We start from the raw sequence: 25,160 nt of genomic DNA, 5'->3' as shown, positions 1-25,160 counted from the left end.
TAGTATACCATCAACCACTCCAGCAGTAGAGGTACTGGTGTCTTGTAGATTAGAAAGAGTATTGGACAATGTTATTAGCTTTTGTGCAGAATCTTTTGTAGTTTGTAAGATTTGTCAGTGTTAGTCATTGAAGTTGAAGAGTTTTCAGTAACCGAGCAGTATTCTGTGCCACACCATTAGCCCATTCATCGAAATCAGGAAGGGTCTTGTTAACTTTAGATGCAACATCATTATCATCTCTAGCAGACAATTGCAACAGTGATAAGCAAAGTATTACCACCAGTAGCAATACCATGAGACACAGCAGTCCAGCAATAACAACCAATGGTGTACTCCATGTTGACTGCTTTGATACTTTATTCTGTATTGCCCCTTCTGTTGATTGAGCATCACCACCATCCCTCCTTGCATTAATACTCGTATTAAGCATCTCATAATGGCACTCCTGACTCTGTATAGGAGCTAATGACATGTATGACATGTCCTCGTTATTTGCCATTCCTTCCATTGCTATTCCACTTAATTCAAGCGGTTCCAAGAAAAAGCTGCTCTTTACATTTATATAGTGTTGCAAGACAATATTGTAGTGTGACATTTATTAGATACATGTACATGATATCGTTGAAATGATAGATAAGATCGCTACCAAGATTGTAATCTTATTTATTAAATATCCTGTAGATATAAACTATACACTTTTTGAATTGATAGTGCAACAAACTCTGCTATTGATCATGTGTCAATAACACATTCCAATAGCTGAACTGTGTACTTGTTAGTAGGAAATGGCATATACGTCAGTAAAAACACTGTTGTTTATGCTTATAGAAAGTCATTTATATTTTTATATTCATCATACATGTTTGTTAGGTATAAACTACAGTATGTACTTGTTAGTAGTAATTACAAATGATATAGTATACACAGTACCAGACATTGTTATTGATTGCATGACTATAATATATTCCCCTTTAGATAGTTCTGATACTGTAAAGTCAGTAGATTTTGTCTGGTCAAACTTTTGTTACGAAGCCTTAAATGAATCTTGTTTGGTTTTTATTTTTGTTCAGAACAGCTAGCAATGCATCTACATGGCATAGGAATGTGTCTTTTTGGTTTGCTAAAAATAATCAATAATCCTTATAATAATCAAAGTCAATGCTGGCTGGTTATCGCCATTTTTTTTTAAACTCCAAATTTTGGAAAAATACCCTGTACTATAGCCCATGGTTTTTTCTGAAAAATGACTCCGAAATGACCCCCAATTTTTATTACATTTTTTGATACATATTGATGTACTTATGCTACGTAGAAAGTTTGAGCAGATTCCGACTTGAATTTTTCGAGTTATGACCAGTTTTTAAAAACTCCAAATTTCGGAAAATTACCCTGTACTATAGCCCATGGTTTTTTCCAAAAAATGGCTCCGAAATGACCCCCAATTTTTATTACATTTTCTGATGCATAATGATGTCCTTATGCTACGTAGAAAGTTTGAGCCAATTCCAACTTTAATTTTTTGAGTTATGACCATCTGAAAATATGCTAATTTTTATGTATTTTTTCTCTTTTTTCTCTAGTTGCCACAAGTACTCTAGCCATGGGAGTAAGTTAACTACTGTTTTACTACAATACAACCATACTGTACATTATTTACTATGGCTACTCTCCAATTCTTTGTAGGTCAATTTACCAGCTCATTTGGTAGTGATCAAATCAACACTTCACTACATTGGAGGAATGTTCACTGAATACACTGAGAGCCAGATACTGCAGATGATAGGAAGGGCAGGAAGACCTCAAGTTAGTAATAGTAATAACAATAAATCAGGTCATTGATTTTGGGGAATAATATAGCAAATTTAAGACTATTGTGGTGAATTTAATAGATTTTTTATTTATAAAATGAGGGACTTACATGTACATGTGCATGTGTAGCATAAATTTCGACAGCATTTTGTCAAACCATATATGGAATATTAAGAGAGAAGAGTGTCATTTTTGTTATTTATAGTTTGATACAACAGCTACTGCAGTCATATTGACCAGATATTCAACAAAATCAAAGTATGAAGCTCTTCTTAGTGGAAGCCAAGTGATAGAGAGCAAGTGAGTCCATTCATTCACTAATAATAATGTGAATCATATGATATTAAAATGTTAAATGTATATCTAAATGTCTGACTATCTTTCTAGTCTTCATTCTCATTTGATTGAGCATTTGAATGCTGAAGTTGTTCTCTGTACCATTACTGATGTTAGCATTGCTTTGGAGTGGCTCAAATCAACTTTCCTCTACACACGAATCAAGAAAAATCCAAAACACTACAGTGAGGATTACAATACCTTCATGATCCTTTATTGTGTAATGTACACACTCTGCTCTCTTTCTTAATTCTACAGATATACCTGAGAACTTACCTGCTGAAATTTTAGAGGAGAAATTGCAAGGTTATTTTTTATTTTATATTTATTTTTTAATTTCTCCATTTTCTCTTCTTTTTCCATATAGAGATGTGCCTGAAGGATCTTCGAATGCTAGAAAACTGTGGCCTAATAAATATGGAGGATGGATTCAGTCTTGTTCCTACTGGTATACACTATTATTATTATTATTTATTATCATTATTATTATTATACATGTACAGATATTGGACGTTTGATGGCAAGATATTACGTTGCTTTTGAGTCAATGAAGAGATTCCTTGGATTAAAAGGAAGCGAAACACTTGGAGAACTTGTAAAAAAATAAAAGTTTGTCAATTTCTTTTAATGAAAATGTCTTCAGGTCGAGGAGTTGTCGAAATGCGAAGAGTTTCAAGACGTTAGGCTGAGAATGAATGAGAAAAGAATATTGAATCAGTTGAATAAAGATAAGCACAGGATCACCATCAGGTAAAGTTAACATCAAAGAGCATACAGTCCTTCACTATATACACTACAGGTACCCAATGAATGGAAGGATCAAATCAACTGATATGAAAGTCAATTGGTACACAATGCATTGATTCTTCACCACTAATAATAGAATGCCACTAGTACATCTATACAATGACAGAATAGGACCAGCATCATGATAAAATTTAATCTACAATGCTATAGATGTACATATGTGTATAATATATGTGGGTATAGCACACTTGAATTTAGCATTCTGTATAATACTTTTTACTGTGTTTTTCTCTGTCTCTCAGTTTATTGCAAGCTACTCTTGGCTGTCTCCAGATAACAGAGTTCTCCCTCAATCAGGACACACAGAAGATATTCAGATCAGCCTCGCGTCTTTGCAGATGTAAAGAAATAATAATAAAAATAATCATAATAATACTGTAGGTTACATGGAGCTAGTACTGTTAGGTACCAACTATACTGCACTAGTTAATGGGGTTACTTTACATAAGTGTATTCAGGCCAGGTATATTTTTACAGTGTTCATTATTATTATTATTATTATTATTATTATTATTATTATTATTATTATTATGCTTCTCTTTTAGGCTATGGGAAGATTCCAAATACGTTGTTAAACAGCTTGATAAAATAGGTGAGGCACGAATTGATTATAATAATATGAGATTTCTCTCTTTGTCTCTCTCTAGGTCTTGCATTAAGCACGACTTTGGTGAATGCTGGCATTACATCCTTCAACAAGTTATTGGAGAAGAACCCAAGGGAGCTAGAACTCATAGTAAATCGTCATCCTCCTTTTGGAAACCAGGTACATGTGTATCTGATAACGTTTCTTCCTATAAGTACCTGTACTGTATAGGTGAGAGAGGCTGCTTCAAAGTTACCTAGCTATTCAATAAACATTGAACAAATTCAGGTATTGGATTTAATTGAATGTACATATACATTTAATACTTTAAAATTTGTTTCTCATTTTTTTCTTACTGCTTTTTTTATACTATGCATGTACATGCATATGTACATGTAGTCTTCGTCAGTTAGACATTCAGAGGTAGAGATATTAGTGACTTTATTGCTGGTCAATCACCAAATACTGAGAGACACTGGATCCACTTCAGGTCCTAGTCATACCTCACTGCTATTGATAGGGAATGAGTCTAATGAGATCTTATTAAAGCAGAAAATAATGTGAATTATAATATTAAATGTATACATATGCATATTTTATACCTTCATCATCAGTGATTCTCAGTTATTATCAACTGGAAGTTGGACTAAAAGATTGACAGTATCAGAGTCAAGAAAAGGGCCTAAGTTAAAGGTATCATGCATCAGTATGGAATACGGTTAGTGCAAAGGAATAATCTCTTTCATTCATCTTTTATGATTTCTCTTTCTCTCCTCTAGTGGGTATTGATGCTCATAAAGATTTCATCCCAACTTACTCTAGGCCATTATTTAACACAGTTTCACAGCATGGAGGAATCGAACCAAAGGAAGAAGTATGATTATAATCATGACTATAATTTTATGACTTATTTTGTCCATTTTAGCCTCAGGCATCATTAAATGTAACCAATACTAAGTCCAAAGGTATTCATTGCATTCTATTATTATGATGATTATGTTTTTATCAGGCAAAAGTGGCCCCAAGAGCCGACAGAAACTCTGCAATCATCGCTGCATTAACAAAGCAGTGTATCCAATGAATTAATAGCCTAATTCTATGTAAATTGTATTGCCCCCCCCTCCCTTTACTTTCCTTAATAATAATAATAATATTTAAAAGATGTGGACATGATTGTTGCAAGTATGGTGTAAATACAAATAGCAATGGAAATATAACAGTAAGTGCAATTGTATAATCTTCAATTATTATTTTGTATATGTGCTGTATTAGGATGCTTGTAGTACAAGTGTGCCTTCAAGCTCACTACAAGTGGGTACTCCAATGAAAAGGAAGCAAAAAGCAGGAGAAATGGCCGAACATGTTAGTGATTTGCGTAATCGCATGTCAAGTATTCCACCCACTCCTGGAGTGAAGAGACTAAAAGTAACGAGCTCTAATTACAGGGACTACCTCAGTCCCAGGGACAACATGAAAAGAGATTTCTCTTATGTGCCAAAGACTAAACTTCCTCCTTCTTTCTCTCTCTCTTTTCCTGGCCCATCTTCATATGATGACTCTGGTCCATTACAGAGAGAGAGAGAAAGAGGAGAAGTAATTGTTGAAAGAGATTCCGAGGAAGACAGTGTCTCATTTTATGATCCAGATCTCTTTACCATGTACGATGATTTCTCTGATGACGATTTCTCTCCTCCTCCTCTCCCTCCTTCTCTTCCAAAACTCGGTCCACTCAAAATACCAGCGCAATTGGAACCAGTTCCTACTTTACAGCAACCGGGACCATCAACATGGCAACCAGTGTCGCCACCATGGCAACCAGATGTAACACCTTCAGATTATGACACTAACTTGAAAGTTAGTTATTCATGTTCTAATGTTAATGGTATTCCTTTTACTGGCTATGTATGTATTAATGTATTAGGGTAGCAAAACGTTTGATAAAGAAGTCAAAACTAAGAGACCGTCTTGTCAGAGGAATATCTTGCATGAATTGAATTACGTGAGTTCTGGAATGGACAAAAAAGTTTCTCCACCAACCTCCTCCTCCTCTTCTAATCTTCTACCATTCTTCACTTCTTCAGCCAAAAAGTAAACTCAACATACATTAATACATATATACATGTACATACACATTACATTATGCACACATATATGCACATTATACTTCATTTCTTAAGTTGGTTTCTCAATATGACGCATTGCTTTTCATGCGCTAGCATCATGACCAGAAGTGCTGTATAAACCAATGGGTGTATGCGTCAAGGCGTCAGAATAGAAATGTTTTCTAATCTGATGCATTGACGCATGTTCCCATTGGTTTATACAACACTTCTGGTCATGATGGACGCACATGCGTCATATTGAGAATCCACCTTTATACAGCAACTCACAGACTGATGAAAATGATGTTTTTGGTGAAGTATTTGATGGCTTATTCTGACTGGCTCAGATTGACATGTAACTCTCCATTTAACTTCACTATACTCATTAAAAATAATAAATAATAATAAATTCAATAATACTTATAATGTGCATTATACAGCTATACTGTATGTAATAATAACACAAATTTTTAAAGACAACAATAGTTCTTGTATTATAAACAAAATTAAATTAATAATAAATATAATAATGGCTTTAAAGTGTTGTTTTAACGAACTGCATTATAATTGATGAATAATAATTATAATTTTGTATTATGAGAGATGGTAGTCATGACAGTGATTCTATAGTTCTAAGTGACTGTCTTTGACTTGGTTGATTTTAGCAATCAAGTCACTTTTCTCTAAACAGCCTTTGCAGTGCTCGCCCCAACCTGTTAGGATCTTTTTAAGTTTTTTTACTGGAAGAGTCCACAAATCTATGTTGCTGATATCAATCTTCTCTTCTGTAGAATGAGAAGGAAGTAAAAAAGGAAATATTTTAATTGGCACATCGTAAACAAAGCAACCACAAAATGATTAACACTTTTAGAATGTCCCTCTTAATTTCCCTCTACCTTCTATACTTACCGTATTTCAATTCACATATCTGGGTGTCCTTCTTTTTTAAGTCCTTGCATATCTTTTCAACAGGTTTGCCATATGATAAAGGTTTGGTTACTTGCCCAATGATTCTGGTAGCTGAAGTCTCTGAAGCACCAATGTAATAACACTAAAGGAAAGAATAATGAATGATTTTCCTCTGTTCATATTAAAATGGACTTACAAAGCTGTCTTCTTTTCCTTTCAACGTCTTGCAAAACTTTATGAGAGCAGCTTCCGACTTTTCCATGTCTTCTACATCTTTACCGGCGTATTCTTGAAACTTGGTTAACACACCAACACAAACTAGAGTTTGAAAGGAAGAGAAAGATCTAAAAATGAAAAGTAATCAAACCTACCTGGACAATCGGAAGTTGCTTCTATGTACGAAACTGCTACAGCCAAGCACAGTAAAACAAGAGGACCTTTCATGATGACTGTCAGCTTCCACTAACTCCTTTAGCGTCTATAAATTTGTAATAAGTGAAGATCTTGTGACTGTCACAATCTCCTACAGTGGATTTATATTCCATTGCTACTCGACACATGTCTCAATGTGATTGGTCAGAGTCATCATGACACTGGGCAAAAAAAAGAAAAAATCAGGTCCGACCGAGATTTGAACTCGGATCTTGGGATTCAGAGTCCCAGGTGCTAACCGTTACACCATCGGACCACGCACGAGAGCTGAGGGCACACAATTTAGTATAATTCACTACATGTTAAGACAGTATAGTTTGTAATGCAGTAGTGTCAACGAGGGAGTCTTGTAATGGCGCAAAAACGTCAAAGGTCTTTCTCCCAGGAGGTGCCTTTGATGGAATAGGTAGTTCTGAATGATGAGCAGGGAGTGGAGGAGTAAAGAAATAGGAATGAAGAAGTGCCTGGAAAAAAATAATAATACAAATATTTTTGATTAGAAACGGATTATATACTTTAGCTGCAGAGAGCCTGTGCCTTGAATCATACACTAAAAAAGACTTGAGCAAATCCACCGCCTTGATAATGAAAGAGAAACATGTTAAAAAATCAAACAAATGCAGCAAAAAAACTTACCTCGGGGAGTGCATCTGGAACAACAACCTCCATTGGAGTGGGGGACATCTCTGAAAACGATATCTTGTGATAATCAGGAAGTTGACTCATTCCCTTTATAAAAATGTTAAAGTTTGCTATAAAGTATAGCAGTTACAATAATTCTTGCTTACCGGCCATATTCTTTCACTTGGAGTTCCAAGTATCCTTAGTACACAGCATAGCTGGTCTATGTCATTCTCGCCCTAAACAGTTCAAGAATTATGATGCATACAAATACTGTATAACTATATAAATGGCTGCACATTGCTGCTAACAAATGCTGCTTGCACTCACAGGAAATAAAGGAGAAGTATTTAATAGCTCACCAAATATGCAGCCAACTGCCCTAGAGTAATATCGTTTATAAAATGATAATATTTTAATTACATTTTTAGTTTCATACCACATGTCTATGCCAGTGTCATACTGCCTTGCTCCGTATAATAATTCAGGAGCTCTGTACCACCTGATAGAAGACAGACATGGGAAGAGAAAGAAAGAGAATGGCCTTACCTTGTGGCCACTTGATGGCTATAGAGTCTACCTAGTTCAGTTGATAGAACACGAGCTAAGCCAAAATCAGCAATTTTGAGGTGACCTGTTTGACTTATGAGGAGATTAGCAGGTTTTAAATCCTAACTCAAGAAAATTTTTTATTTTTTATTTTTCTTGCACAACTCACCCTGTGCATTATTTTGTTGTCATGGAGATAAGCCACGCCTTTCAGAAGCATCGTCATGTAACTCTTTACTTGCGCCTGAAATAAAAAAAGCATCAGTATAAATTATTTATTATGGTTACATAGCATAAAAAATCAAATAATCTTTTACTTCAGTTAGTGGCTTTTCGGCATTTCTAATAACCTCAGCAAGATCAGAGAGCATGTAATCAAAGACCAGTACAAATCCAGGACCATGAGGAAACATGTCACGTAGACAGATAACCTATTGATAAGAAAAATTAATAACGATAATTAAAACATTTTTCATTATTATTTTTGCTATAGCAACAAGCTCCACCCAAGAATGCAACACTTACATGATGATTTTCTCCACTTTCTTGAAGTGCCTTGATTTCCCTGAGAATTTTGAAGCTATAAAAAAGAGAAGGACTTTTAAACTCATAATGATACCTCAGAGCAGAATTTGGTATTCCATCAGCTGGTTTCTTCAAGTGGACCCTTTTCAGGGCAACCAGATCACCTGTCTGGAGAAACAAACAAATAAAAATGTATATAATCTACTTACTTGTGTGTGTCTGGCTTTTAGAACAACTCCATGAGCTCCTTCTCCTATCCTTCCAAGGATTTTGTAATTCTCCATTGGCAACAAATTTTCAGGAGGGGTCTTGGACCTAATTAAGGCTAATTTACTAAACCTAATTCCGTATATTGTAGTACACTGCCAGGTTAAAATGGACACTCAAAGCTGCGCTGTTGAGGCCTTACTCAACTGAAGGGGAATTAGAATTTATCTTTCTATTTCTCCTAGTGATTATAAAGTGTAAGTTTTCAAGCTGAAGCAGCTGTGTCCTCAACCTTGGCTACTACTACTACACCACTTTATTTTATTTCTTTTATTTTTATTATTTTAAAAAATTCCCTGTGATGAGTAAAGGCGAATATGAATGTAAACAACTTTTTAAATATAAAAAGTTTTACATAAAAATGATAAGAAAATACACTCTGAGGGAAAAAAAGACAATAATCACTATAAATATAAATTAATAATTATAATAAGTATTAATCACATGCCAGTACTTCCATTTCCAGGAAAGTAACTTGTGACACGCCCCCATATTCCGCCACCTCTGCCTTCATTCCTTGCTGGTTCATGATGACTAGGATTAAGTGGTATAGCAGCGTCGTACACTTTTAAAAATATTTCCCTAATTTTTAGTAATTGTTCTCCTCTGTTATGCTTTAATTCGGTGCCAGTAATGGGTGTAGTTGTGGGTGGAGCCAAATTAAAAGAGAAATCGTCTGAAGTGATGTGTTGAAGGAAATCAAAACAGAAATATAAGACCTAAGATAAAATAATAAAATGGGTTCGATCCATTAAGTAGAAATAATTATAAAAATGGACTAGCTAAGTTTGGCAGAAAATTGGTTTGAGATCATGTACTATACCGGTAGTACAGGGATGTTAGCCTGATTTTTGAGCAACTTTAAAAATTCATTAAAAAATCTAATTTTGATTGAAATCAGCTCAAACTTTCTACACAACATAGGACCATGCATATGCATCAGAAAATAAAATAAAAATGGAGAATTCTCTCTTAGCCATTTTTGACAATATACCCTGTACTATAGTACAGGGTTTTTGACCAGATTTTGAATTAAAGAAATATAAAATTAGCTGACAAAAAGCTAAGCACTATGCCCCTAGAAACCCCAAGTACAGGGTATGGTACTGGTAGTAGTACTACTACTACACAATATTAAATATCAATAATTACTTCTTCATTTTTACGGAGCCTCTCCTCAAACTTGTGCCTAAAAAAGAAAGACAACACTATATAATTTATCAAGAACATACACAATATGCTTAATAGTACAGCAGCTTATAAAAATACTTACCCAAACATGAACCAATCGTAAGCTAGTGTAAGATACAGCATCTCTATAGGACAAAGTGATTTATGGATATGGCCATCCTAAAAAAAAGAGAGAAAAGAAGTGTTCTTAATTCAAAGACTGCATTAACTTGCATAATTATGCAAGTTTGTAATTAAGATTGCAGGGTTTCCAGCTAATTATGCAGGGTTTCCAATCTTATGTAATTTATATATATATAATATTTAAGACTTACTGCCCACAGTGATAATCTTAATAATGATATATAGAGGGGGGTCCTGTCCCAGCCTGCAACACAGTGTATTAATATGCCACCTTCCTCTAGTGAAGGAATGAAGAGAATTCATTAAGAATACACTTAGTATACCATATTGGAGGTAATGCAATAGGAGCTTAATGTAGTTCTGAGTATGTTGAATAATATTCCATGACTGAAGAAAATGAGAGAGAGGGGGAAAGAATAAAATTGGTTAGGAATTCGATATACTTTACTTTGTATTTTGTAAAATCAATTCCAACAGATTCAGGCAATGGACTGGGTACGTTAATGACTGCATCATTTGATGGCTAATAACAATTAATAAAAATTATTAATAAATTAATAATAATTAATAATAATAATATTAATATTACCATGCTCCAGTCATAACGAACTGATCCAATGGAGTCCTTATTCTGCCTGTAATGTACAAAGAACTCGCAGCCTATGGAGGGAAAAGTCACATGATAGTCATGTGACAAATAGATGCTTCATCTTGTGACTTACCTGGATATGGTAGTGAAGCAATGGTGAATTGTGAGTACCACAATCTGCCATCAGCTTTTTCTGATGATGTTAAACTAATAAGATATAAATTGCAAGAAATATAATATAATATAAAATGAGAACTCACGTCAGTCCATATGATGTTTTTCTCATCTCAACCATCAGATCACATATCAGTGTTACTCCTAACGCAGTGATCAACTGTGAGTCAAACTCTCTAGCTTGATCAACCAACGCCCACTCACTTGACAAGACAACATAATAACAAGTGTCTATAACAGGACAAACTTACGATAATCTCTTTTCTTTTGGTTGAAGGACTTCTTCGGGTTCTTTGCTTCCACCACTCTTTCCTTTACCTTAAATTAATTAATTGTGTGGGTGTAAGCTGAAACCATGGCAGTTAAAAATTAGTTTGCTTTATGCAAAAGAAGATGCTTAAAATTTTTATCCATTTATTGAATTGTTATTAATAGTGCTAGATACATTCCATTATTAGTAACTTGATACTATCATTGGAATAGAGTCAATGGGTTAGCTTGTGTTGTTATTCTTATTATAATCACAACAGTTGTTTTTCATGATCATGGATTCATGGTATATATATGTATCATCACAGCATTACTTATTAGTACTTACCAGAGAATACCCAGTCCAGGCCTGATCTACCATAAAGCTCCATGGCAGTCGAGAGTGTGGAGGAGCGACAAATATTCTATAATAAAGATTAAATATAAGTCCATGCAAGAGCTTTTAAATGAGAAGAATTAAGGTCATTTTGAAGTCATTTTTCTTTGAAAATTAATGTACTTTTTGAGGCAGCCATCACAATAGAATTGTTATCAGAATAGGCTTAGAATTTCTATATAGCATAAGGATGTACTTATGCAATAGAAAAAGTAGTAAAATAACTTTTAAAATTCCATTTTTAGCTATAGTCCATGGAATTAGGGCAATGCATTCATTTCCTCCATTTGCTATTCATTACATACATGCCTTGTTGCCTATTAGTATGACAGGTACAGGAAACCTTGAGAGAGACCGAGCTAGTTTCGATACTTTAAAGAACTCTTTGAGACGACCGGCATTATTAACAATATCCTTACTGAGGAGGAAAGAAAAAGAGAAAAGAAACGAGTAAAAAGAGAGCAAAGGAAGTAGAAGAGAGAAATAAAGAAAGGACGAAGGAAGATAGAAAGAGATGAGGAAGTAATATTTTGTCTACTCACTCTTCCTCCCTCTTGGCAATTATCATGAGATGGGTTGGGTAATGAGGACAAAGATTTCCATCACTATTATCCACTGTCTAGAAAGAATAAAAGGATATTAGCAGTTGTTGGTGTATTGATATACTTCAATGAAGTAATCTCTGGCTAAAAGATGAAGTGACATTTTTTCAACAATCTGAAACTAGATATAAAAAAGATGAGAGTTAATAAAAACAAAAATTAATGAGCTCACGTTTCTTTCATTGCTGCTTGCTTTGTAGCCATGAGAAGAGAAGAATCCTATTAATTCCTGCAAACACTCACATGTCACCACACTACATTCTTTGGCCATAATCGCCTTAAAAGAAAAGAATTAAAAATAAAGAAATTTTTATTCTCGCCCCGCCCCTTAGAAAGATTTTTTAAAATTAATAGTCTGTTATAAAAATTAATTAATAGGTACTTCTTCGCAGTTCGCACAGGCTACCGGCAGCAATTAGATACAAGAGTCAGGTTAAATCTAATAATCAGACCCACGCTAGCTGAGGAAATATGGCTTCACTTAAGGGTAAGCCTAAACTGACTCATCATCTAGCTGTATGATTGCATCATGGGCCCGCGGTAGCCTAACCGTAGGGTTAGGCCGCAACCCCACTTTTCAGTCTGCAGACCACTCGACCACTGATATTTGTAGTCTTGCATATTGAACCAGTTCTGAGCCTGATTGTAAAATCTTCATGGCCTAACTAATTTCTGTGATTTTAATGAAAATTGGATATTTGTAAATAGAATTTTGTGAATTAAGCAATTTTCTAAATTAAGCAGCTATTACAATGGTGGCAGGTAGTTTTCATGACTATTAAAATTTTATGAAAATCAGAAAAATTTTAGACTACAGAAATTTGGAGCTAGTTTTGCAAGCTATATAAGATCTATCTGTGAAAATTATATACGGCAAGACTGATTTGTAAAATTTAGCAATTTGAAAATACCTCAGTATACCCTTGGTATTTGCAAAGCCTTGGTCATAGCAGTCCTGGTATGGCTTCCATTTTTATAGATAATGCACAATTAACATCTATGATTTAGTGATATAGTGAAGTAAGTGATATAGTAAAGTAATATCAACAAACAATCAGTTGATATAAAAACTGACAGCCAAGTGCAGCCAAGGTCACATTTAGCATCACATGCATGTTTATATTACCTCATAGATACCTATATACAAGATAGGCAAGATTTGTAACAAGATAACAGTAGAATAGGGTGATCCTATTAAGTGTTCTGCTCTTAAATGAATAGATTGGGCTTCTTGAGTAGTGCTATGCTATTGAATGAGAGTTTCATCAGAGATTTTCATTAATATTATTTCACTAAATCATGCAGGGTCCCCTTGAAAATGCTAAAATTTAAGAACGCAATTAATACTCCACCCTAAGGTACATCAGATTAAAATCAGATTACTTTATAGATGTCAATAATGCGATGTTTGCCATGAATAATTCCTCCTTTTTTAGGAATAATGAAAACGTTTCAAAAAATTTTTAACGAGGAAAAAATTCCAGCTGTTAACATTCACTTACTGGTTATTGGAAGAACGGGTCATGGGAAGTCTACCTTGATTAACAGCATCATTGAGCAATGCAAAGCAATATCACCCGAAGGAGCAAGACGTAATTCATGCACTACAAAGTCAAGATCGTTTACTTACCATGACGTGATTCCAGGCATTAACGTCACACTAATTGATTCTCCTGGTCTACAACATGCTAATGGAGATGAGCAAAAATACCTACAAGAATTAAAAAGTGAATGTAAGGAAGTCAGTTTGGTTCTATATTGTACAAATATGAAAGAGTTCCGAGATACCAAAGATGACAAAGTTGCGATACGAAAGTTACACCAAGTGTTTGGTTCTAATTTCTGGAAGAGAGTAGTGTTTGTCCTCACTTTTGCTAACGAGGAAAATTGTGGACGGAGGGATGACAGAGATACAGCAGTTGATCCCCCTAAGCTTCCACCTCCTGGAGATAAAGAATGGGAAAATTTGAAGAGAAAACGATTTATAAATCGAGTTAGTTTATTCAAAGAAGAAATAAATGATTTCATGAAGGAGTGTTTGGACATTCATGAACATTTTGAAGCTGTTCCTGCTGGTTGCTACCAAAAAAATGAGGATTCCAAGGATCATGATCCGATGAAGCTTCCTGATCGAGAGGACTGGTTGTATGACGTTCTTAAATTATCCATTGAACAAATCAAGATCAAACACAAATTTTCAATGCTGAGATTAGATAACAGTAAGCTATAATTGGAGTGACATGATAATTTTGTTTATTCACTTTAGAAATAAATTTTGCTATCATCATTGATAATCGTGGATCCATAGAGGTGGAAGATAATTCTATAAAAATATTGAGTCAAGAAGCACGTTCATTAAAAGAAGCTCTAGAAGGTCTTGGTTTTTTTGTCCTTTACTTCAATAAGCTTACTGCTCAATCAATAATCTGTTTGCTTCAATCATTTCAGAAAAATTTTGACCATTCACAATTGTCAACATTTGCTCTAGCCTTTCTCAGCAGTAAAGAAACAAGCTCAATGCTTTTTAATGTGAATAATGAAGGCTTCTCTTATGAAAAAATTTTCAGTTTTTTTCCTGCTGAGGCTTTCACAAATGATTTACAATCACTTGCAGAAGTTCCAAAAATTATTATTTTTGATTTAGCCTACAATCAAGATAAAAAATTTTTTTTGCCTCAATGTCCTTTTAACTCAATTGTTCTTGCAGCTACGAGTACTATTTCAACCTTTTCTCCAACAATAAAGTCATTTGTGAACAATATAAGTTATGAAAAAGTTGAGAAATGCTTTGAAAATATGAAAAAAGAATTGGGATCTTCCTGCAATGTAGTCAAGCAATCATTGCAAGATAATTTATTTATAAAACAAGCAGCCAGTGAAATGTAAGTCAATGAAACATAAATATTATTATTATTGATTTTTAATATAAAGGAATGAGAAGCAAGTACATGATCTGCTTTGTTCTATGTGGCGTCCAATTCGTTGCTCAACAATCAATGAGTTAATGAAAATTAAAGATGAGGTTGTTTCAGTTGTTTTAAAAGAAAGGGCAACTAAAATAACTACTACTACTTCAGGTTTGGCAATTGGAGGTTCTATGATGATGGTTGGGTTAATTCTTACTCCTTTTACTTTTGGTGCATCTCTTGGATTAACAGCTGCAGGTGCTGGAGTAAGTATAGCTACTACCATTAGTGGAACTGCTGCATCAGCCATTTCTACTGCAATGGAGAATAAAAAATTAAAGCTAGCTCAAGAGCACATCATGTTTGACACACAGCTTAGTTTAGCCATCAATGAATTTAAAATGAAAGTGAAGAAAAATTCAGACAAAAAAGTAGCACTTGCAGTAGCAGTTGGTACTCATCTTTTCAGTAATTTTGGCCACATTGGAGTGCGTGTAGTTACAGCTGGAGTGGAAGCTGGAATTAATGCAGGTTCAACTGCATTACGTGCTGGGGGAGCAGTAGCTGGTGGAGCCTCATTAGCTGTTACTCTACCTATTGATATTGGCTTCATTGCACATTATGGTTATCAGTTGTGGCAGTTAAAGAAAGACAAATCTGGAAAGTCTGACAAGAATGAAGTCATTCAATGGCTATTTGGTCAAGTTGAAGAGCTACTAAAAAGTTAGTGTTTGCAATAATGTCATTGTTTACTTGTGTATAATTTTAGGAACTAGTGATGTAATTGACACTACAAGGCATCAAATTAAAGATGAGCAGCGCCTTGTCCATAGTAACCTATCTGTTGGTTATAGCATCGAGGTACCTCTCACAACAAAGGACGAGTCATCCATTATAGTCCGTACTATATTTTCTGGTCCATTTAAATTGCCAGAAGGCTATACATTGGTCAGTGCAATATATGATGTTACAATAGAAAAAGAGCTAAAGGAGCCTGTCACTATTTACCTCCAGCATTGTGTTAGGGTCAATAACCAATTACTACAAAAAAAGATGCACTTTGCCAGAGCTACTATTAACTTTGAAGCCAAAATGTTCGATTTTGAAGTCGTTGAAGATGGTACATTTCTTACTGGTGAGAATAGAGGATCATTGAAAATCATGCCTAAAAAAGATTGTTTGAATTACATCTTGTGTGTTCTATTTGAAGGAACATCGTAAGTTTTACAGCCTATAATTTACATGCAAATTACATTTCATTCAATAGGCAAGATACATCAATGAAGTATGCTGCTCAATATTCTTACACAAGACATTACAAAAATTTCTGGAGCCTAAGTATAATATTTGAAAAAGACCTCAGCGCTCACCAAAAGGTATATAATTATAAACTAAATGACTATTACATTATGATCAATCAGTTTACTCAGGCTGGATATTATAACCAATTTGCATTTGTAAGAACTGATGGATCAGATGATCTTGCATTGAAAAATATTTCAGATGCCATTGAAAAAAATGGATGGAAGATATCTCCTAGTGATGAAAACCTACTTACTGTAAGTTTTAGCTCTCATGCATATAATAATTATTGTGTATATTATATATTATGTATAGATAACAAAAGGAGAAATTGATGAAGCACATACAAAAAAGCTTAATAAAAAGCTTAATAAAAAGTTTAATTTCCCTTCAATTAATTTGAATGTTTATGTACACAATGAAAATGATGTTGTTGATGAATTAGTACATCCATTAAAATTTCAAGGAACCAATTTAGAGATTTGCGTGAAGCGTCAGAAAGAAAAAAGTAATTCTTCCAATTGCAAAATGAATATTTAATATTTGTCACAGGTAAATTCATGGCTCTTGATGTAAGTGAATATCCACTTCAAATAGAGCAAGATACAGAATTTGTAAACCCACGGTGTGGATATCAAATTCATCTTCCAACCTGCAGAGACAATGGTACTTGTGTGACTGTCAGGACAATAATATCAGGTCCATTTGTCCTACCAAGTGGTTACAGTTTAGCCAGTGCAGCATATGAAATCACAATGCCACAGCTAGCACAACCTGTTATCATTGAAGTGGAGCACTGTGTCAATGTGAATGATGATGATTCAGTGAAGCAAAATATGTGCTTTGCTACTGCCACTATTGATATGCAAACTCAGAAATTTGAGTTTATCCCTTTTGAGGGGGCTTCACCCAGCATAACCAATGAAAGTGCAACAATCACTGTCAATGATAGTTGTCTCGTGTGCATACTTTATCAAGAATCCAAGTAAGCATAGCATCACACACTATTAGTATCCTTTATGATTACATTATAGAAATATTGAGACTACTGCAAAAAAGTATTCAGCACAATGGACTTATAAGAAAACAGGCCACAATTCTTGGAATTTAAACATCAGATTCACTAAATATCTTTCAGCTCATGATCACCGTAGGGTTAGTAAAATAATTGTCCTATCTGCATGATCCAATTTCCCATGCATATGTAGCATATTAAGAGTGAACATCAACAATCTTTTGTATTTAAGAAACCAACTAATGATTATCCATTGCATCTTGAGCTGGATAGCATTCTCAGTGCTGATAGAACTGCAGAGATGGCCGGATGGGCAATAACAGCTTGTGATGACACTCCTACTCCTGTTGCTGTTAGTTGGAAAAATTATTACAAATGTATTTTTATTGATTATTGCACAGATAACAAAGGAGGAAATAGATGGTATTGAATTAGCCAATAAAATGGCAAATTTCCCATCAATCAATTTACAAGTTTGTGTGAAAGATAAAGAAACAGCAATTGATGAACTGGATAAGACTTTTATGATCAATGGAACAGACTTAGAGATAGTTATTAATCGTAAAAAAGAAGTAGAAGTAGTGTAGGAACTTTTTATAAAACAAAATGATTTACTGTTAGAGTGTGTAGTACTAATTATTATTTTTATACTTTTGTGCTAATTTTGCAAATTAAAAAAAAATTATTTAGAATAGAGTGAAAAGTCAAGCACGATTTATAAAAATTCATCAAAATAATTATTTTAGTAATTTATTTAATTACAATGGAAATGCAATGAGCATTTATTCCTCTTACATTCCCACATTGCATCATTGATTATTTGTATAGTACATCAGGTTAGAGTATGTATTTTACCCATCAAATATACACCATCTATTAATAAACATGTAATAAAAACAAACAAAGATAGATAGAAAGATATTAATAAATGATTATTAAAAAAATAAAGTGTGTCCCCACTCGGTCATTTCTGCTTTGATTTGATTGAAGATGGGCTGTCACTGATTATCAATTTTAGCTTTGCGACGATTTTCTCTATTAAATTTTATAACACAAAAAATATAGGACCCATACTTTCAACAATAATTCTTACTAGTTATATTGTGTGGTGCCTCAAAATCTATATTTTTGACGCTTCCTTCTTTAGTAAGTCTTACTATTCTGAAGACAGCATTTGGCGGCTTCTCTTCCAAAATGTCCACGCTCGATATTTCATTAATGTCATATTTCATCTTCAAGAGAGGACAAATGAAAAGAGAAGGGACAAGTAAGGGTAGAGAGAGGAAACAAGGAGAAGTAAAAGAAAGACAGAAAAGACTTGTAGGAGGATCAAGGAGGAAGGAGAGAGACTAACAGGTTTTAAAGGTTTAGCAAGAAAGCCTTTCAGCGACTCTATAGGTTGGATCTCAACTCTCTCCCTCTGTGGATCAATACCTATTACAATGTGTGTGGACATTATACATACAGGGTTTCCAAAAGGAGTTTGGCATAGTGCTATAAATTTTATTATAAATTTTAGATTTTACTTGCTCCATATTGCATGCTTTATTGAAAACCCTAAATACATTGGTACTTGTACTGTATACATTACATTGTACTGTATGTAGACACCACCATATTTAAATGATAGCTACATGTAGTTCTATGCACAAACAAACTAACCTAGCTGTACTCTTGTATTTGATCGCATTCTGTGTAGCATTGTGACACTAAAAGACTGTAGAAGTTTTTAAAAATTATCATAAAAAGCAGGTCCTCCTTTCTTACCGTGTAAAGATGACTAGTTACCTCAGTCCCAACATCAGGAGAATCTACATCATCCTCTACTGATGAAGAAGGAGTGTGTCCCTGACCTATAGTTACAAGATATGGTCACATGATAGTCACATGACTGATAGCCTCACGTGTGTTTCTGACTAGCATGAAGTCCAGTGTCCCTTGACTGGAAAGTGAGCTCCTGAGGTTTATAAACTCACCAGGGGAGTCCTTCTTTTCTAGTTCATAGCCTAAAAAAATGTGGAGAGAAGGAAGAAAAAGAGAAGAGAGAGAGAGAGAGAAAGAGAGAGAGAGAGAGACAAGAAAGAAAAAGAGAAATGAAAATGAAGTATTATCATCTAACCGTGTATCTGAAGTCTCCTTTTTCTAATAACTCTTGCTAGTATCTCGCTCATTTCAACATCGTCTTCGCTAATGGCTATTGTAGAGAACCCACCATTTTCGTAATACCTGCAAGTACAACAATAAATGACATGACAGGCACATGAAGCTACATTTACTCACACTTTGACTATCTTATATTTGGCAGGTACATCTTCAATTTTGACATCGTCTGGATTTGATCTCTAAAAGGATACAGAAACCATAAATATGTCACTTTGTTTTGAAACACATGTCTAGGTTTATTATTATTATAAAATAAATTATTATCACTCTTATGAAAATAAACACCGACAGGATCATACAGCCTCATCAGGAGTGTATATCTTTATAACAAGTGGAGCTACAGACACTGAAACTTAGTTAATATATACATGTAGTTTATATTCTTAGCTGTACTATAGTTTACACTGTAGATACAGGTAGCAGGTAGAAATTCTGATATTAAGCCCAACATACACTACTACATTCAACAATGCTGCTTTCAACATTTGCCAAGCCTTTGATTATGCTTTCATGTGGTCAAGCATAATCTTGCCTTGAATAGAAAACCTTTCTATTTGTATGACATGCTTTACATTGTAAGTTAATGCATCATTGAACATACAGGTAGCTATACTGTCATAACATGTCATTTTATCAAAGAGATTCAGTCTATAGTAAGTACTATAGAATACTCATTGTATATTTATGGATAGGTTTTGTGATTAAGTTATGCATAGTAAAAGATCACATGAGCATGATTGGATCATTAATAACTGATTTAATTATTTACTTCAACAATCCCAAGGTATTTGAAGCCAAACTTTGAAATGTAGTCATCTCCTTGTAGCTCAGGAAGATCAGTATCAATCTCTCCGTCGTCATCAGCTATCATTACTGCATAACTCTCAATCCCTTTCTGTTGGAAAGGAAAGGGGAGAAGAGAGAGGGAGAATAGAGAGAGTAATAGATGAAGGTCATTAACACTTTACCAAGTAGAAAGGTTTTCTTCCTTCTTCGTAATATTTCCAAAACGTCACACCTACAAGATCCTGAATTGTAGCAGTATCTGAGAGAGAGAGAGAGGGAGGGATAAAGAGAGAGAAAGATTTAAAGTTTTCCTTACGTAAAACTGTTACTTCCACAGGATAAAGTGGATCCTACATAATTTATAATAATTATTAATAAAATAAATAGCAGAGGCCAGGCCCACCTTTGCCATTGATAAAAACATTAAAAATTTATTCGATGAAGCTGGTCCATGATTCTAAAAAAGAAAATAATACTAAAATATTCAAAATATTTACACATTACCTCTCCGTTGAATTTACTATACTTATAAAAAGGATTAGATTTTTTCTTGTCTTGTTCAGCTAAAAGTTGCTTCAGGGGAGAGGGGCCAGTTGGGTGCGGTCTTATTGGTTGAGGAGCAAATAAACTTCTATCAACTGAGGGAGAGAGAGAGAGAGGAGGGAAGAAAGAAGGAAATAAAAGTTATAATTTAATTTGTAATGTCATAGATCTATTACCTAATTCTAAAGGTGTAATCTCCCACTGTACAGTTCTAACTCTGCTTGCCTTCTTCCTATAACAAGGACACACAATTACCCTCATATGTCACATGATTACCCTCATATGTCACATGACTATATTACATGATTACCCTCATTTCAAGCGACTTACTTTTCCATTATCTGAAACATGTCTGACGTGTTTTTAAGAGGTGGTCGTCTAGAGAGAGTGGGACTTGCTTGTATATCATACGACGCGGCCATGTTATTTGTACTACGCTTCTCAGCTTGCTTACTGAAGAGAAAAATAGAAAACTAAAGTCTCCCGTAAAAAATAAATTAATATTTAAAATATAAACAATACTACTTAGCCTCGAATTAGAGACTAAGAGCACAAAGGTAGGCTTGTCACAATACTTTAGTGTCTAGCTGCTTTTTCTTACTATCTTTGCTGCATTCTGAGGGATTTCTTCTGGTAAGAGTGGTCATTCTCGATCTCTTGTTCCACGTCCTCTTTAATCATAATCAATTCGCACATACCTGGGGATAGAGGAGGATTTTTAGAACCAGGGGGCTTGGTTGCTCTACCTGTATCATCGCTAGTCACAAAGGAGTGACGAATATGAGCCAGCAACATTTTCTTGTCGTCGAAGGCAGCCATTTTCAACCCCGAGTCATCCCCGTAAATTTCTCCGTATAAACCATCAGCTGCTTATTGACTGGATGAAACCGTATAACTCAGTAAAACATAATTTAATAAGTAAAAAAGTCCTTTCTTATATTAAAAACCCTCTGCATTTACTAGAGCCACAAAGACAGGGAACTCTTCCTTTCCCTCTGGTGTGGCCAGCCAGGTTATGGCTCATCTGGTAGTCAAAAGTCAATTCTTCTCCGGCCACAATGTCTTTCTTAGCAAACAATGCCAGCTGGGGTAGTCTTGTGTCCAGGGTATTTATCCATACGGAAAACACTTGAAGATTTGGACTACACTGTATCAAAGCGTGTGCAAAGAATAATGACAATGATAACGATTATAAAAGAATATATACTTTAGTTTATATTTAACATTTTCTTCTCCTTACCGAATGATTAAAAAAATGTGAAATGTTGCCACAGTGGCCAGCATCTATGGTAAACTCGGGATGATCCTCATCAAAATCCAGGTCAAAAAGATAAGTCGAGCCTTCTCTATCGTAAGTAACACCACGCCTCTCTGCCTCCTCTGTCGTTATCACCTCACCCACGTACTCCGTCACAAAGGTACCTCGTTTTAAATCGGAGCAGGTCTTCACGCCCCAGCCTCGCCCGTTCCTTGTCCGAAAAATACAAACGGGAAACTGTCTCCCAAACTGGACCACTCGATTGTAGCAAGTCGAGCTACAAGAGCACATAAAGTTACACTCGTATATCGGAGTCCCCCTAGCAGCTTTCATTCTCTTGTCCTTCGTATAGGCGGCCTTTTGTCCTGCTAGTTGAGGACAGCAATCCACCGATTCACTGCAATTAAGACAACTGCAGCCAACAAGGGCTGTGATGTTGGGGACAGGGACGTTAGTGCTGTATATGCTGCTAGTGATGTATTTAAAGTTGACCGGAGGTGGTTCGTTGTCGTAGAGGTTTTCAATGAAAATCGGAGCCTCGGAGCCGCGAGCGGAATTTAGGGACCCCTGCCATAGGAGGAGAATATTGTAATAGTAACTGTTGGGTGGAGCTATAGTGTTGACAGACTCAAGGGAGAAGACTGGGGTGGGAGTAACAGATCTTGAGGCTCTTTCATCTTTGGCCTTTAAAAGAAAGAAAAAAAGATCTACACATACAAGTATGTACTCAGTTCCACTTTACATACATATGTATAATATACACATCATACATGTACAGTGTCCATGTAAACATGTAAATGTACATGTACATGGTTGTTTAGAGACAAGTAGAGTTGAAAATATTCACGGGAATTTTGTGCTAACAAGTAAGGGTTTCCCACATAAGGATTATGGCATAGTGTTGCTGGATTCTTTCATAAACAAAAATTTGACAAAACACCCTGCACTATAGTACAGGGTATATCGCCAAAAATGGCCAGGAGAGAATTTGTTATTTTTATAATTTATTCTCATACATATAGATGCTCTTATGTTATATAGAAAGTTTGAGCTGATTCCGATCAAGTTTGGATTTTTTATGAATTTTTAAAGTTGCTCCAAAATTGGGCTAAAGTCCCTGTACTATAGTACAGGGACTTTGGCCAAATTTTGCCAAAATTGAAAAGGAGAGAATTCTCCATTTTTATAATTTATTCTGATACATATAGATGTACTTATGTTGTGTAGAAAGTTTTAGCTGATTCTAAACAAGTTTGGATTATTTTTATGAATTTCAATGTAACGACCATTTTGCTTATTAACAATAATCAATGTTATTTTTTATTCTTAACTCTAAGCTTTTGCAAATCTGTTATAATATGTACATTAATTGTTCTGCTCCGATGACTCACTGTTTCTGTATGATGAATACTATTAATCCTTGAGGTGGCTCGTCTTGTGATTGGAGGAGAGGTAGAGGAGCAATCAGAGGCTGCCGTTCCATTTAAAGTAGTAGTGTCATATTTCAATATTGGAGGGGGAGGATGGGGGAGTTTGATTTTATCATTCCTAATAAGAGAAATTGATGATTAGATTTATAAAACTATGCGAATTCCAAGTTTGTTGTATTTATATATAGCCTTTTAAAATTTATCAATGATGACTTAGTTCAGTACAACCAACTATTAAATAAAATATGATTCACATACTTTTGTGAGTTGAGATATGTATCAAGGACAATAGGTTTATCTTTATCATGTATCTGACAGTGAAGAAAAAAAAAAGAGAGAAGGAGAAAAACTATACATGATTAATTTTCTAAAACTTACAGACAGTGGGCAAGGAGAAGGAAGGCTAGGAAGCGAAGGGCAAGGTGAATCGATGGCAGGAGAATAAAGAAAACGAGAGAAGGATGGGAGGGGAGAAGAACCATCGGACAAAGAGGAGGAGGAAGGGGAGGGAGGGGGAGAGGGAGAGAAAGGAACGAGCAAAGGCGGAGTTGATGAGCCAGATTGTGAAGTAAAACAAACAAGGGATCCATCGAAATCCTCATCAGTCACCAATCTCCCGTCTTCATCTTCTATGATATGTATCTCCTCTCCCTTTGACTTCTCCGGCGAGGCTATGAATATCTTTGGAGGCGATAAAGACGGGCTACTACTATCCGTCTTGGAGACACGTTTTAGTTTAATACGAGGAGACGTTACCGGGTCAGACTCAACCACGTCCGTAATGACCCACGTATCTATCTCCTTCTCTTTGTCAACATCATCCTTGACCTTCTGATTTTTATTTTTCGACAACATTTTGCCCCAAGGTCCAGGGGTCGGCGAACGACGGAAGCGAGAGCGAGAGTCCGAATGACCATTGTCTATCGGCTGGAAGGCGTGGTTAGTCGACAAGGAGGACGTAGGGAGAGAGGAGAGGGCCGGAATGAGGAGCGGCTTTGGAGCGAGGTGCGAAGGAATGGAGGGAGAGGAGGAGCCGGAAGATGAACGTGACGAAATTACTGATCTTGATTGCGGAGGAGGATGGAAAGAAGCAAGAGATAGAGGGGCTAGAGGGATAGGTAAAGGGCGTGGTAAAGTGAGGGAGAGAGGTGGGGTAGGTTTTGTCTTTGTTAGAGTCGAATTGCAACTGTGGCTTAAAATCCTGGGGCGGTGAGAGTCGTTTAGTCCTGCTGGATATGTGGATATTCATAATATTTGGATAATTATTGTAAATTTTTACAGTGAGAATGAGAATAATTTTACTTTTATAATTCTTTTGTACAGTATGCCGGTCTATTAGCCTCTTTATTTCTTTCTTAGAGAGGAGACAGTTTATGGAAAAGCCCCGCTTCTTCCTCTTCCTCCGAACACCGTCCATTTTGGGCGTTAATTGGAAAGCTTAGAAACCAAAAACAGGCGCGAAACCAACTTTTTATTAATTACAGTAAAA

The 25,160-nt window shown here is 35.2% G+C and overlaps 7 protein-coding genes and 1 non-coding gene across 10 annotated transcripts; 2 read left to right on the top strand and 6 right to left on the bottom strand.

Moving 5' to 3' along the window:
* The first annotated feature begins 1,567 nt into the window (after nucleotides 1-1,567).
* Nucleotides 1,568-6,198, top strand: LOC100641437 (probable ATP-dependent DNA helicase HFM1). The gene is made up of 23 exons (XM_020001483.1): nucleotides 1,568-1,606; nucleotides 1,684-1,803; nucleotides 2,015-2,109; nucleotides 2,197-2,330; nucleotides 2,404-2,451; nucleotides 2,513-2,593; nucleotides 2,649-2,740; nucleotides 2,789-2,895; nucleotides 2,945-2,992; nucleotides 3,195-3,292; nucleotides 3,334-3,415; nucleotides 3,498-3,544; nucleotides 3,600-3,718; nucleotides 3,770-3,826; nucleotides 3,938-4,098; nucleotides 4,153-4,256; nucleotides 4,318-4,412; nucleotides 4,464-4,503; nucleotides 4,548-4,608; nucleotides 4,700-4,757; nucleotides 4,811-5,392; nucleotides 5,460-5,626; nucleotides 5,921-6,198. The coding sequence occupies exons 1-23, from the start codon at nucleotides 1,601-1,603 to the stop codon at nucleotides 5,976-5,978; spliced, it is 2,460 nt and encodes an 819-aa protein (XP_019857042.1). The 5' UTR covers nucleotides 1,568-1,600; the 3' UTR covers nucleotides 5,979-6,198.
* LOC100641309 (mesencephalic astrocyte-derived neurotrophic factor-like) lies at nucleotides 6,168-7,132 on the bottom strand. Its single transcript, XM_003389462.3, has 4 exons — nucleotides 6,921-7,132; nucleotides 6,746-6,867; nucleotides 6,550-6,691; nucleotides 6,168-6,425 (listed from the first exon to the last, which is right to left on the bottom strand). The coding sequence occupies exons 1-4, from the start codon at nucleotides 6,991-6,993 to the stop codon at nucleotides 6,265-6,267; spliced, it is 498 nt and encodes a 165-aa protein (XP_003389510.1). The 5' UTR covers nucleotides 6,994-7,132; the 3' UTR covers nucleotides 6,168-6,264.
* Nucleotides 7,133-7,165: 33 nt separating this feature from the next.
* On the bottom strand, nucleotides 7,166-7,237 carry Trnaq-cug (transfer RNA glutamine (anticodon CUG)). Its single transcript has one exon. It is a non-coding gene; the product is annotated as a tRNA-Gln (tRNA).
* Nucleotides 7,238-7,249: 12 nt separating this feature from the next.
* LOC100639920 (cyclin-dependent kinase 20-like) lies at nucleotides 7,250-9,209 on the bottom strand. 2 transcript variants are annotated; one of them, XM_003389451.3, is made up of 12 exons: nucleotides 8,886-8,997; nucleotides 8,771-8,844; nucleotides 8,677-8,716; nucleotides 8,469-8,582; nucleotides 8,321-8,395; nucleotides 8,152-8,273; nucleotides 8,042-8,104; nucleotides 7,933-7,984; nucleotides 7,770-7,841; nucleotides 7,618-7,710; nucleotides 7,497-7,559; nucleotides 7,250-7,445 (listed from the first exon to the last, which is right to left on the bottom strand). In XM_003389451.3, the coding sequence occupies exons 1-12, from the start codon at nucleotides 8,958-8,960 to the stop codon at nucleotides 7,284-7,286; spliced, it is 1,005 nt and encodes a 334-aa protein (XP_003389499.1). In that variant the 5' UTR covers nucleotides 8,961-8,997; the 3' UTR covers nucleotides 7,250-7,283. The 2 variants fall into 2 exon arrangements, with proteins under 2 accessions (XP_003389499.1, XP_019857044.1); XM_020001485.1 differs by having other exon boundaries at nucleotides 8,677-8,844; nucleotides 8,886-9,209.
* Nucleotides 9,210-9,232: 23 nt separating this feature from the next.
* On the bottom strand, nucleotides 9,233-12,542 carry LOC100641184 (myotubularin-related protein 14-like). The gene is made up of 15 exons (XM_020001484.1): nucleotides 12,441-12,542; nucleotides 12,333-12,389; nucleotides 12,209-12,285; nucleotides 11,976-12,084; nucleotides 11,619-11,694; nucleotides 11,272-11,338; nucleotides 11,107-11,223; nucleotides 10,980-11,053; nucleotides 10,847-10,917; nucleotides 10,706-10,780; nucleotides 10,581-10,644; nucleotides 10,449-10,534; nucleotides 10,217-10,293; nucleotides 10,096-10,132; nucleotides 9,233-9,662 (listed from the first exon to the last, which is right to left on the bottom strand). Exons 1-15 carry the CDS (start codon nucleotides 12,537-12,539, stop codon nucleotides 9,384-9,386), a joined length of 1,365 nt encoding a protein of 454 aa, XP_019857043.1. The 5' UTR covers nucleotides 12,540-12,542; the 3' UTR covers nucleotides 9,233-9,383.
* Nucleotides 12,543-12,672: 130 nt separating this feature from the next.
* On the top strand, nucleotides 12,673-18,237 carry LOC109585407 (uncharacterized). The gene is made up of 12 exons (XM_020001490.1): nucleotides 12,673-12,755; nucleotides 13,705-14,487; nucleotides 14,535-15,150; nucleotides 15,200-15,897; nucleotides 15,944-16,391; nucleotides 16,442-16,550; nucleotides 16,596-16,733; nucleotides 16,792-16,984; nucleotides 17,029-17,461; nucleotides 17,511-17,631; nucleotides 17,685-17,843; nucleotides 17,893-18,237. Exons 1-12 carry the CDS (start codon nucleotides 12,740-12,742, stop codon nucleotides 18,076-18,078), a joined length of 3,900 nt encoding a protein of 1,299 aa, XP_019857049.1. The 5' UTR covers nucleotides 12,673-12,739; the 3' UTR covers nucleotides 18,079-18,237.
* Nucleotides 18,238-18,340: 103 nt separating this feature from the next.
* On the bottom strand, nucleotides 18,341-21,896 carry LOC100641057 (target of rapamycin complex 2 subunit MAPKAP1-like). The gene is made up of 17 exons (XM_003389460.3): nucleotides 21,730-21,896; nucleotides 21,585-21,681; nucleotides 21,314-21,436; nucleotides 21,160-21,215; nucleotides 20,945-21,078; nucleotides 20,844-20,897; nucleotides 20,757-20,790; nucleotides 20,623-20,699; nucleotides 20,424-20,549; nucleotides 19,772-19,833; nucleotides 19,611-19,717; nucleotides 19,396-19,497; nucleotides 19,259-19,344; nucleotides 19,154-19,208; nucleotides 18,846-18,925; nucleotides 18,585-18,723; nucleotides 18,341-18,526 (listed from the first exon to the last, which is right to left on the bottom strand). Exons 1-17 carry the CDS (start codon nucleotides 21,800-21,802, stop codon nucleotides 18,456-18,458), a joined length of 1,476 nt encoding a protein of 491 aa, XP_003389508.1. The 5' UTR covers nucleotides 21,803-21,896; the 3' UTR covers nucleotides 18,341-18,455.
* Nucleotides 21,857-25,143, bottom strand: LOC109585408 (flocculation protein FLO11-like). Of its 2 annotated transcripts, none has more exons than XM_020001491.1 (6): nucleotides 24,974-25,143; nucleotides 24,050-24,900; nucleotides 23,930-23,982; nucleotides 23,633-23,789; nucleotides 22,224-22,925; nucleotides 21,857-22,130 (listed from the first exon to the last, which is right to left on the bottom strand). In XM_020001491.1, exons 1-6 carry the CDS (start codon nucleotides 25,086-25,088, stop codon nucleotides 21,918-21,920), a joined length of 2,091 nt encoding a protein of 696 aa, XP_019857050.1. In that variant the 5' UTR covers nucleotides 25,089-25,143; the 3' UTR covers nucleotides 21,857-21,917. The 2 variants fall into 2 exon arrangements, with proteins under 2 accessions (XP_019857050.1, XP_019857051.1); XM_020001492.1 differs by having other exon boundaries at nucleotides 24,050-24,897.
* Nucleotides 25,144-25,160: the final 17 nt, after the last annotated feature.

This window comes from Amphimedon queenslandica, unplaced genomic scaffold (genome assembly GCF_000090795.2).
Source record: "Amphimedon queenslandica unplaced genomic scaffold, v1.1 AMPQUscaffold_13068, whole genome shotgun sequence".
NCBI lineage: Eukaryota > Metazoa > Porifera > Demospongiae > Haplosclerida > Niphatidae > Amphimedon > Amphimedon queenslandica.
The sequence above is the reverse complement of the archived record's forward strand: the minus strand, read 5'-3'. Positions and strand labels throughout refer to the sequence as shown.

What these genes read in the sequence shown, in the direction of transcription:
- LOC100641057 (XM_003389460.3), bottom strand. Translation starts at nt 21,802, where the DNA reads ATGGCTGCCTTCGACGACAAGAAAATGTTGCTGGCTCATATTCGTCAC. An exon ending in AAATATAAGATAGTCAAAGT is followed by an intron (nt 19,718 to 19,771) that starts GTGAGTAAATGT and finishes TTGTACTTGCAG; the next exon opens with GTATTACGAAAATGGTGGGT. An exon ending in AAGGAGACTTCAGATACACG is followed by an intron (nt 19,498 to 19,610) that starts GTTAGATGATAA and finishes ACATTTTTTTAG; the next exon opens with GCTATGAACTAGAAAAGAAG.
- LOC100641184 (XM_020001484.1), bottom strand. Translation starts at nt 12,539, where the DNA reads ATGGCCAAAGAATGTAGTGTGGTGACATGTGAGTGTTTGCAGGAATTA. An exon ending in TCATACTAATAGGCAACAAG is followed by an intron (nt 11,695 to 11,975) that starts GCATGTATGTAA and finishes TCTTTATTATAG; the next exon opens with AATATTTGTCGCTCCTCCAC. An exon ending in ATTGCATTACCTCCAATATG is followed by an intron (nt 10,535 to 10,580) that starts GTATACTAAGTG and finishes TTCCTTCACTAG; the next exon opens with AGGAAGGTGGCATATTAATA.
- LOC100641437 (XM_020001483.1), top strand. An exon ending in TTTAGAGGAGAAATTGCAAG is followed by an intron (nt 2,452 to 2,512) that starts GTTATTTTTTAT and finishes TTTTCCATATAG; the next exon opens with AGATGTGCCTGAAGGATCTT. An exon ending in AGCCTCGCGTCTTTGCAGAT is followed by an intron (nt 3,293 to 3,333) that starts GTAAAGAAATAA and finishes ATAATACTGTAG; the next exon opens with GTTACATGGAGCTAGTACTG.
- LOC100639920 (XM_020001485.1), bottom strand. Translation starts at nt 8,960, where the DNA reads ATGGAGAATTACAAAATCCTTGGAAGGATAGGAGAAGGAGCTCATGGA. An exon ending in GACACTGGCATAGACATGTG is followed by an intron (nt 7,985 to 8,041) that starts GTATGAAACTAA and finishes ATATTACTCTAG; the next exon opens with GGCAGTTGGCTGCATATTTG. An exon ending in ACAGGCTCTCTGCAGCTAAA is followed by an intron (nt 7,446 to 7,496) that starts GTATATAATCCG and finishes ATTTTTTTCCAG; the next exon opens with GCACTTCTTCATTCCTATTT.
- LOC109585408 (XM_020001491.1), bottom strand. Translation starts at nt 25,088, where the DNA reads ATGGACGGTGTTCGGAGGAAGAGGAAGAAGCGGGGCTTTTCCATAAAC. An exon ending in CTTCTCCTTGCCCACTGTCT is followed by an intron (nt 23,983 to 24,049) that starts GTAAGTTTTAGA and finishes CTTCACTGTCAG; the next exon opens with ATACATGATAAAGATAAACC. An exon ending in GTATTCATCATACAGAAACA is followed by an intron (nt 22,926 to 23,632) that starts GTGAGTCATCGG and finishes TTTCTTTTAAAG; the next exon opens with GCCAAAGATGAAAGAGCCTC.
- LOC109585407 (XM_020001490.1), top strand. An exon ending in GTTCTATTTGAAGGAACATC is followed by an intron (nt 16,392 to 16,441) that starts GTAAGTTTTACA and finishes TTCATTCAATAG; the next exon opens with GCAAGATACATCAATGAAGT. An exon ending in CAGCTCATGATCACCGTAGG is followed by an intron (nt 17,632 to 17,684) that starts GTTAGTAAAATA and finishes ATGCATATGTAG; the next exon opens with CATATTAAGAGTGAACATCA.
- LOC100641309 (XM_003389462.3), bottom strand. Translation starts at nt 6,993, where the DNA reads ATGAAAGGTCCTCTTGTTTTACTGTGCTTGGCTGTAGCAGTTTCGTAC. An exon ending in AAGGAAAAGAAGACAGCTTT is followed by an intron (nt 6,692 to 6,745) that starts GTAAGTCCATTT and finishes TCTTTCCTTTAG; the next exon opens with TGTTATTACATTGGTGCTTC. An exon ending in GATATGTGAATTGAAATACG is followed by an intron (nt 6,426 to 6,549) that starts GTAAGTATAGAA and finishes CTCATTCTACAG; the next exon opens with AAGAGAAGATTGATATCAGC.